We start from the raw sequence: 10,436 nt of genomic DNA, 5'->3' as shown, positions 1-10,436 counted from the left end.
CCGACAAACGCACATTCGCTATCAGAGCCCGCAGGCGATCCCACTCTGGCAGCTCCGGCCCCAAAAGTTCCCTTCTGAAGTAGATGGGAGGCGGAGAGGTACTAAGAGCCGAAGCGACCAGTTGGTTAGGCTCAACCGCGATGGAATAGAGAAGGGTGAACTCAGACCAAAGAGGCTGCTGGCCGATCCAAACGTCGTGCCAAAACCATATGGAGTGGCCGTTATTAACCGTGAACCTCGCGCCCCTGGCGAAGTATGGTTTGAGGGATTGGATGGAGGTCCAGAAGGGGGACCCATGAGGTGTTGCCTCAAAGAAATTCCCATGCGGGAAGTACTTGGCACGAAGGAGGTCAATCCAGAGGCCGGTCCCTCCCTGGGACAGCTTCCAGATCCACTTGCACATAAGTGCAATGTTCATCAGCTTAGAGTTGATGATCCCGAGGCCCCCCTGGGCTTTAGGTCTACATACGGCTTGCCACTTAACCATGTGGTACTTCCATTTTGGACCTGCTCCTTCCCAAAAGAAACGTGCCCGCGGTGTGTCCATTTTCGTGTGGACCCCATCAGCCAACAAGAACATACCCATGGCAGACATGGGTAGGGACGAGAGGCTGGAGTTAGTAAGGATTAGTCTTGCCCCTGAAGACATAAATCGACCTCTCCACGGACACACCCGGTCCGCCACCTTAGTGTTGAGAGGTTCCCAATCGGCAATCGAGCATTTCTTCTCTGCGATCGGGAGGCCGAGGTAGGTAAACGGAAACTCTCCAAGTTTGCAATTGAGCAAGTTGGCAACCCGCTCACTTTCGGTCGCGTCCATCCCTATGGACACCACTTCACATTTGTGGAAGTTAATTTTTAGTCCAGACATGAGTTCAAAACACAGCAAGATGGCCTTAACCGTTGCAATACTGTGTGCGTCCGGCTCAAAAAGGAGTAGAGTGTCATCCGCATACTGCAGGTGTGACACACCTCCTGGGATCAGGTTACCGACCACTCCCCTGATGTGGCCAGCCGAGCGGGCTTTGTCTAGCATGGCGCCCAAGGCGTCCGCCACAAAGTTGAAGAGCAACGGTGAGGCTGGGTCCCCTTGACGCAGCCCACGCTTGTTGCGGAAGAAGTTCCCTACATCTCCGTTCACCGCTATCGCCGTTTGGCCTCCCGAGACCAATTGCATCATACGGTGAACCCAAACCGGTGAAAATCCTCGATCCAGAAGGATTTGTCGGAGGAACTCCCAGTTCACTCGATCGTACGCCTTCTCAAAATCTAATTTCAAAAGAATTGCCGGCTGGCGAGTGTGTTTGAGCGAGTGAACGATCTCTTGGAGGGCCAACGGCCCCTCCAAGATATTGCGACCACGAATAAAAGCCGATTGGTTCCTACTAATAATACGATGAGCCACCGGAGACAAGCGCGTAGAACAAGGCTTAGAACAAATTTTAAACGGGACATTGATAAGCGCTATTGGGCGAAAAAGTCTAATGTTGTCCGCGCCCTGAACTTTGGGGATAAGCGAAAGAACCCCAAAGTTAAGGCGAGATATGTCTACTGTGCCACGCATAAACCCGTTACATACTTCGAAAATAGGGCCTTTGAGTACTTGCCAGAACCTTTTGAACATCGCCACCGGCCACCCATCCGGACTCGGGGCTGTGTCAGATTTCATCCCAAGGGCCGCCTGGTCGATCTCCTGGGGAAGGAAGGCGAGGCCCAAGCCTTCATTCTCCTCGTCCGAGACCCGCAGAGCGGGATCCCAAACATCCGACCGCAGCCGAGCCCTGGACTCCTCCCTAGAGCCCATCAACTGGATGTAGAAGTCATAAATGTGACGTACAATATCCTGTTGGCGCAAAAGGAGCCCCTGCTCAGATTGCAGTCTCAGAATGGCGCACTTACGTCGCCGGCCGTTAGCATAGGCATGGAAATATTTTGTATTCGCATCCCCCTTGAGCGTCCACTTGATTCCACCCCGCCTACGCCAGTACTCCTCCTCCGCACGTAGGAGGGACTCAACTTGGGCCTCTACAGCGTATCGCTGAGCCCAGTCTTGCTCCGAGAAGACCTATGAGTCCGCAGCAGCATCCATACGGGCGAGGTCCGCGACCAAGCGCACTCGGAGCAGCTTATCCTCACGACCCTGGTTGGCCCCCCAGCCTTTGAGAGCCGCCCGCATCCCCGCCCCTGCGGCAATCTAGAAATCCATGGGCCCTCGCGTGTGCCCTATCCGGGCAACACAAGTCTCTCATTTGGAGAGGAAGAGTTGCTCAAATTCCGGGTGCTCAAACCACGCAGTTTCAAAGAAAAACCGTGGGCTTCGTTTTAACCGATCCTCCCCCGAGGAGAGGATTAAAGGGACGTGGTCCGACCCGATCCTCGTTTCTGCGTGTAGGGAGCACATGTGAAAAAGCATTTCCCACTCCGCGGACATAAAAACTCGGTCGAGCACTGACCGAACTGGTGTAAGCTGCTTGTTTGTCCAAGTGTAACGTGCGCCCACGCGGGCTACTTCCCTAAGGGCCATTGATGCTATCGCGTTATTGAACATGGACACCCTTGTCCAGTTAATAATCCCGTTGTTCTTATCCGCTCCTGAACAGATTAAGTTAAAATCCCCACCGACTATCAGTGGTAAGTTACGCACACCCAAGGCCGCTACCTTCTCCTGCAGTTCCCACAAGAACTCATGCAAGTGCGAGTGATCGGCCGGGCCATAAACCACGATGACCTCCCATGCGCGGAGTGTCGCGCGATGGCGGACGTGTGCCGACACGAAGAAACGGACGGCATCCCACGCCACCACTTCGCAGCAAACATGGCTGATGCCAAGGAGCAGACCCCCCGAGTGGCCCACCGCAGGTACCCATTGCCACGCGAAGCGCTCGAGCGGGTCGATGGCTAGCAGGTCTCGGTGAGAGAATTCAGCCTTGATGGTTTCCTGCAAGCCAACTACATCGATATCCTCAGCGCGAATGAACTCTTTTAGCTGGGTCCGCCTCCCAACGTGGCCGAAGCCTCGGATGTTCCAAAAGATGAAATGCATTAAATTATGCGATTGCGGAGGCGGATACCGCGAGCGGTAACCGCTTTGGCCACACACCGTGTCTTGACAGGACCACGGGCTGAGGGGGACGGCGCAACCCCTGCTGCTGTGTCCACCCGATCGGGCCGCGCAACTGGCACCAGAGAAGCCCCTGCTTCTTCTGGGACTAGCGCAACGCGGGCCGCCGCTGCCTGGGCGAGCGCGGCCTGCGCGATCTCCTTAGAGCGGATGAGAGATAAAAGCTCTCGAGCCTCCCCCTCATCAGACAGGTCAACCCCACTATCCGCTAAAATACCCCCTAGGCGCTCATCCGAATAATCATCAAAAATCGTAAAGCGGGGTAGGGGGTTACCTTTGGTCTCCATGTTCTTTTGGGCCACCAAGAGTTGAGCGCGCTGGAGAGCAGGGAGGTTGCCCTTGGCGCCCTTTGACCGCGAACTTGCCCGCTCCTGCACCACCGGGGTCGACACCACCGCCTTGGAGCGCTTGGCCGTGGAGATGGGCACCTCCTTGGTCACCTCCGCCCGAAGCGCGTCGGAGGGAGGAGGGGGACCGCTGGCGAGGGCCCACCAACCGGACCCCCAGGGGAGGCCAACGCCATCACCACCGGCCGGTGCGAGACAGGCGTGCCCGCACGAGCCGAGGGAGGGCTCGTCGGCGCCACCGGGGGAGTCTTGTGGCCCGACGTCTTCTTGTGGAGCCGCACCCCGCCGCTGCCAAGACCGCGCGCAGACATGGGTAGCCCACCCGCCTCCGTAGCCACCGGGGAGACGAGCATGGAGCGGCCCTCCGAATCGCACGAAGCCGAAATGCCCTTGTCGAGGTCGAGGCCGAGGGACATGTTGGAGCCATATTGATTGAAGCCCGTCTAGTTGCTGCCCACGATCACTTGGCGCTCCTCCAGATCCTTTGCGGCCCCCGAAGTCGGGGCCACGGCCTCGGAAGTCTTGTCCTTGAGGCCCAGCTTGTCCCAAGTCGTGGTGTCGATGGAGTTATCACCCATGCTCGTGTCCTTGTCCTTGTCCTTGTCCTTGTCCATGTCATCAAGCCCCTTGTCCACGTTTGCAGGGGAATGGGGAGGAGGGGCACCCCCCTGCCTGCCACCCGCCTCGGCCTCCAGCCGAATGTTGAAGCCCTCACTGTTGAACCACACTTGGACATACCCTTTGAGCTTAGCCGGGGAGCGGCACGCAAAGCGCATCCGCACGGGACCCAGCCCCGCCAGCGACGCCTTGTCCACCTCCATCGGGCGCCCGATCATCACTGTCCCTGCCATAAGTCGGTCCACACGACGGTGCTTGGGCGGCACTCCCGAGAGCTTGACCCACACATCCGGCATGATTTCGGCCTTGGGCGTCTCCTGAATCGCTTCCTTGATCTCCGCCATGATGTCGTTGAGAGAGAGGTATAGTTTGCCGCTTCGCGTCGCCATTCGCAGCATGGCCTTGTTGGGGAAGACGACGGAGAACATGTCGTCCCCGACGGCCGTCACCTGCCAATCCCATTCCCCTTCGAAGAGGTGGGGGAGCTCCGCCTCCAAGATGGGAATCGACAGCTTGCCGGGCGCCGCTGAGATGAACGCCGCGTCCATCACCACCGGGGCACAGACCTCCTCGCCCTCCTTCTCCACGTAGGGAAGGCAGAAGAAGCCCTCGCCGGGGATGGCGTTGCCCATGATCTGCAGCAGCAAAGGCCGCCCGCGCGTGGGGCAGTGCGCCGACGCATGCCCCTCCTCGTGGCAGACGACGCACAAAGGCTTGAAGTGGCACATGTTCTGGTAGTGGCCCACCCGACCACATTTGAAGCACTCTGGCTCGTCGGACTCCTCCACTGGGATCGGGGCGTCGGCCGAACCCTTCGACGCCGACGGCCCGGCTGCCAGCAGCGGTAGCGCCGAGCCAACCCCCTTCTGCTTCTGCTTCTTGGCGATTGGATCCCCAGCCCGCTCGCCGCTCGGAGGAAGGAGGGGTTCCTTCCTCTTGCGCTCTTGCTTCTGCTCCAGCCCACGGCGCCGATATTCCTCCTTCTTCTTCTTTTTGCGCTCGCGTTCCTCCAGCTTCTTCCGCTCTTGCTCCGCGAGCCACCAGGGGGACGGCAGCCCCCAGCCCGCCTCCTCCGCCGGAGGCGCCGAGACCTTGGAGAGCGCCTTCGCCCTCAGATCTTGTTCACGCTGACGCTCAGCCGCCGGGATCGGAGGTGACATGGGTGGCTTCTCCACGCGGCGAGATCCCATCTGCACCGCGGTTGCGAACGAGCAAGTGAGTGGGAGGGGAGTGGCGGAGCGGAGCAGACGACGAGCGAGATGCCCGAATCGCCGCACCTGCGAATGGGATGCGGGAAACCCTAGCGACAGATCTAGGGCACCCTTCGGCAGCCACAGCCACCTATTAATAGGTGGAAGCGGCCGCGCATCCACCGTCGCAATGGGCCCGGGCCTAACCCCTTGCGGGCGTAAAGCTACCGGGCCAGGCTGACCAGGCCCAAGCGCTGAGGAGTGCCCCTGCGTCCCTACTGGCAAAGACGCAATTGGGTCGGCCAATGGGCCCCTTAGCCCACGCACTGGCAAACTAGGCCAGTCCGACAGGCCCAGTAGAGGAGCCGGCCCGGGCGACGCCGGCACCAAAACCCTAGCCAGGGTCCGCGTCTCCCTTGCAGGGTCAACCCCGCCGCCGTCGCCGACCCCTGTCGGCTCCGGCGAGCTCACCGAGCCCGAAGGCGGCGCGGCCAATGCCAGATCGAGGCGCCCCTCCTCCGGCAGGGCACACGAGCGACCCTCAGGGCCCGCATCCACGTCCCTCGGCAGGCGCCAGATCCGCGGTGCAAGGCAGCGTCCGCCACGTCCACCAGGGGCGAACGCACGCCGGCGACCAGCCATGAGAGAGCCCCCCAGCTCCTCCGCACGGGCGACAAAGTCACCCACCGAGCACCCCGCATGGGGCCTCGGCGAACCACCACCACCATCACTTACCTCACTACTTACCTCGTCGTCGTCGCCGTCGGAGTCGATCCCCTCCAGAGCCTAGAACCTGCTGCCAGAGAGGGATGGGGCGGGGGGCCGCTCCCCAGACGGCGCGCTCCACCGCGCGCACCCCTGAGCAGGTCGCACCACCGTCCAGCCTTCCGCCTCCGCCGCGGGGCCGCTAGCGTCGTCGCCCGCGGAATCGCCCCCCGAGTCGCCAGACAAGAGCGTGCGCACGCGGCAAGGAGACATCTCCCTTGCTCGTCGATCAAGTGCTTACAACTTACCAGCCTTGCTTGTGCCAATCTTTGTTGTCAGATATGTACTCATTTGTTCACATGAATTGATTCAGCCTCTGTCCATGATAGTTCATAAGCACATGATTATTTTGGTACGGTGTGTGCACGCAGTTTATTCTGCTGACCGCATCAAATGCTGGGAAAATACTGGTTTCAGTCGGTGTCCGAATAAATTTTAGAATTTGGTGCCACGTTGTTGCAAGTCAAAATAAAAGATGAAAACTGTTCTGTTGGAATAAAGTTCCAAAGTTAAATTCAGTGTTATATATTCTTAAGTGGATTTTGGATGTGTTATAGAAACAGTACATGGGGGATAAAATGCAAAAAAAAACAGACACATTTTTACCTTTTCTGCTTTTGAAGCAAATCTGTTTTGAGACTAACTACTCCCAATTCGTAATTGTATTAGTAGTTTTTTTTTCTCAATTATCAGTCCTCCTTCTGTTCATATTAATTTGTCGGCCATTGCCATTAAATTACTTCAATTCACATTTCTCTATTGCAACATCTTTGCAAAATTAGATGGACGAGATTTTCTTATCATTATGGTTACTGTTGCTTTACTGTGAAATGCAGAGTACCACAGAATATACAGGCGATGGATCTGTTGGCATCAGTGGACATCCTGCTTCCAGAAAACATACAGGGAACTGGAAGGCCTCCTCCTTAACCATAGGTCAGTACAACGCAATGCGCGTGCATAATTCTACTGTGAGAGCATAGAAATGTGATGGTTAGATACTTCTATACATTTTGCCAAAGAACAAATACTTGAACAGCGACACTCATATTTCATACTAAAAGTTTCATATACTGATATACATACATCCAGTCCCAACATACTGTTTGTGAAGATATTTTGCCTCTTCAGATACTGAACCAAACTCTTGTTGAATGTGACACTAGAATTTTACGTGCAAGATCTAATAGAAAGTAAATTACTTTGTTGCAGTCTGTTCATTCTGCTGTTATCTGGCCTATTCTTCAATTGGGAAAAACCTAGTCAGTTATCTCACAAAAGTTCTACATGAAACAAATCTGGATGCTGCAAGACATGTTGCAACTTGGCAAGGTACTAGCTATCTCGCGCCTCTGGTTGGAGCCTTCGTTGCTGATTCATATCTGGGGAAGTACCGGACAGCTTTGATCAGCTGCACCATTTTCATTATGGTAAGCGCTACAAATCACTCATGCCCATTTATGATTCAAAATAATCACAAAGAGTACATGATGCTTGTTTACCTTAACACGTGCATTCAATATCTGAACTCTGTTTTCTTAACTTTTTTGTTTAACTTTTTTTTTGCTCTGTTATTCAGGGTATGATGTTGTTGCTTCTATCAGCAGCACTTCCATTAATCTCAGCCGGTCCTCATGCTTGGACTCTCTGGGTAGATCCTATCTCTTCTCGGTAACATTATATTCTTGGTTGGGTTGTACATGGTTGGTTTAAGGTACGGTGCAGAGAGCCCTTGCGTCACGTCTTTTGGAGCCGATCAATTTGATGACACCGATGAAGTGGAGAAGACCAGAAAGAGCTCTTTTTTTAATTGGCACTATTTCTCAATCAATGCCGGTTCATTGATCGCTGGGACTGTTATTGTCTGGGTTCAAGAACATGAAGGCTGGCTCTGGGGTTTTACAATTTCTACACTATTTGTGACTTTAGGTATAAGTGTTTTTTTCCTGGGCTCCATTGTGTATAGATTTCAGAAACCTGGAGGAAGCCCTCTAGCAAGAATATGGCAGGTTGTTGTTGCAGCTTCTCGGAACTTCGATAAAGTTTTGCCATGTGATTCCTCAGCTCTTTATGAGTTTTTGGGGCAAGGTTCGGCAATCGAAGGCAGCCAGAAATTGGAACATACAAGTGGACTTGAGTAATACTCTGCTGAGATTTCAACTCTTAACTTTACAATTTATGCATTCATTTTATTTTGAATTTCCGTTCAAGTAAAGTTGATTAATTTATTTTCTAATAGTAGATATGTAAGATACATTTTAAGTTATATTCAAATCATTGAAAAGGGGAAACAATATTGCACACTTTTGTGAAAATCTATGTTGGTACAAATGGATGTGCTGAAATTCGTAGAAAAAAATTCTCTTCTTTTTCAAGTATTAAGGAAGATTTCTATAATTAGGGAAATAGTACTAATATTTTTCGATAAGGAACCTTCAACAGTCTGATCAAGTAGATTTCTATAATTATTGAATTAGTAATATTTTTCGATAAGGAACCTGAAACAGTCTGATCAAGTAGATTTCTATAATTATTGAATTAGTAATATTTTTCTTCCTCATTCAGGTTCTTTGATAAAGCTGCAATTGTGACACTACCTGACTGTGAATCTCCTGGCCAACTTAATAAGTGGAAGATTTGTACTGTCACTCAGGTAGAGGAGTTAAAGATTCTAATCAGAATGTTCCCAATTTGGTCAGGAATGGTATTGTTTGCTGCAGTTCAGGAACAAATGTTTACAACATTTGTAGAGCAAGGGATGACAATGGAGAAACACGTCGGCTCTTTCGAAATACCCGCTGCATCCTTTCAATCCATAGATACACTTACTGTCATTATGCTGGTTCCAATTTATGAGAGGGTCCTTGTTCCAGTAATTAGAAAATTCACCAGCAGAGCGAATGGCATTTCATCGCCGCAGCGAATAGGGATCGGTTTATGTTTCTCCATGTCCTCAATGGTGATAGCAGCATTGGTCGAGAGTAACCGGTTACAGATTGCACAGTCCGAAGGTTTGGTGCACAGCAAGGTGACTGTTCCGATGAGCATCCTGTGGCAAGGACCTCAGTACTTTCTGCTAGGCGTCGCTGAGGTGTTCTCCAACATTGGGCTAACTGAATTTTTCTATAATGAGTCTCCAGACGCCATGAGAAGCTTATGCATTGCAATCTCGCTTCTTAACGTCTCTGCTGGAAATTACCTTAGTTCGTTTATCCTTTCCCTTGTGCCGGTATTCACAGCCAGAGGAGGCAGCCCAGGGTGGATACCTGATAACTTGAATGAAGGGCATTTGGATAGATTCTACCTGATGATGGCTGGGCTGAGTTTGCTGAATATATTGGTCTTTGTATTCTATGCTAGGAGGTACAAATGTAAGAAGGCTTCCTAAGCCTCCTTGACCTTGGCATTGTAATTGGAGACTGTAACTCTCTAGATTTTTCTTTTTCGAAACCGGAGATACTCAATGTGAGACCCACATCTCATTACGAGAAATGGCGCTGTTAAAAGTGCTTTTATCTGGAAAAGAAAGTTAAATACCTAAATTTTCTGGTTACTTCTATAGGGCCAGTTCTTTTCGGCGATTCTTCCAGAATCGCCCCCATCCCCAGCTTCTCCCAGAATCGTCACTTCATATTTTTTTTACAATCCTATCTAGTTAAGGTCTAATTAGCTAGGATTGTAAAAAACATATGGAGTGGTGATTCTGGGAGAAACTGGGGAGGGGGGCGATTCTGATAGAATCGCCCAAAAGAACTGGCCCATATTACATGGCTCCAAGGAGTTACTTGCCAGTGTTTGTTTGGCAGAGAACTACACATATTTTGAGTGGATTTGAGCTTTAGGGATACTACTCCATACTGCATTTGGTTAGGGTATGAGGAAATTGTACTGTAATATCAGCATGTGCACAGGTAAACTATACAGTATAGTTTACCTGCCTCACATGCTTCAGGCGACGGGTTTATCGCGTATTGCATACTCAACCGGACCTTCCGTTGCCTATCTTTCTCATACTTGGTGTTTGTGAAGCAGTGTGCGGGGTAATAATTAAGCTACTGCGTCATCAGTAGCTTAACTGACCCTAACATACTGTTAAGCTGCTTAATTTGTTCATTCAACTGGATCTACAATAAATGTGCGAATCGAGTTTACAGCAAAGGAAATGTCAAGTTCATTCTCATTTCCAACAAGGGCCAAGAGATCCTCACCTGCCATTGAAGCTCACAGGTGAAATTGTCGATTCTAACATGGATGTCTCAAACAAGATGCCCTTCTACCACTACAACATGTATGGAGATATAAGCTACTCCCTCCGTTCCAAAATACTTGACTTCCATTTGTCCAAAAATGGATGTACGGTATACCTATATACTAAAACATGTCTAGATACATATA

The 10,436-nt window shown here is 51.9% G+C and overlaps 1 protein-coding gene across 1 annotated transcript; it reads left to right on the top strand.

Annotated features, from left to right (window-relative positions):
• Nucleotides 1-7,267: 7,267 nt before the first annotated feature.
• On the top strand, nucleotides 7,268-9,506 carry LOC119288693 (protein NRT1/ PTR FAMILY 8.3-like). Its single transcript, XM_037568260.1, has 3 exons — nucleotides 7,268-7,471; nucleotides 7,621-8,178; nucleotides 8,607-9,506. The coding sequence occupies exons 2-3, from the start codon at nucleotides 7,742-7,744 to the stop codon at nucleotides 9,427-9,429; spliced, it is 1,260 nt and encodes a 419-aa protein (XP_037424157.1). The 5' UTR covers nucleotides 7,268-7,471; nucleotides 7,621-7,741; the 3' UTR covers nucleotides 9,430-9,506.
• The last annotated feature ends 930 nt before the right edge of the window (nucleotides 9,507-10,436 follow it).

This window comes from Triticum dicoccoides, chromosome 4A (genome assembly GCF_002162155.2).
Source record: "Triticum dicoccoides isolate Atlit2015 ecotype Zavitan chromosome 4A, WEW_v2.0, whole genome shotgun sequence".
Classification (NCBI taxonomy): domain Eukaryota; kingdom Viridiplantae; phylum Streptophyta; class Magnoliopsida; order Poales; family Poaceae; genus Triticum; species Triticum dicoccoides.
The sequence above is the reverse complement of the archived record's forward strand: the minus strand, read 5'-3'. Positions and strand labels throughout refer to the sequence as shown.

What these genes read in the sequence shown, in the direction of transcription:
- LOC119288693 (XM_037568260.1), top strand. Translation starts at nt 7,742, where the DNA reads ATGGTTGGTTTAAGGTACGGTGCAGAGAGCCCTTGCGTCACGTCTTTT. An exon ending in GAACATACAAGTGGACTTGA is followed by an intron (nt 8,179 to 8,606) that starts GTAATACTCTGC and finishes TTCCTCATTCAG; the next exon opens with GTTCTTTGATAAAGCTGCAA.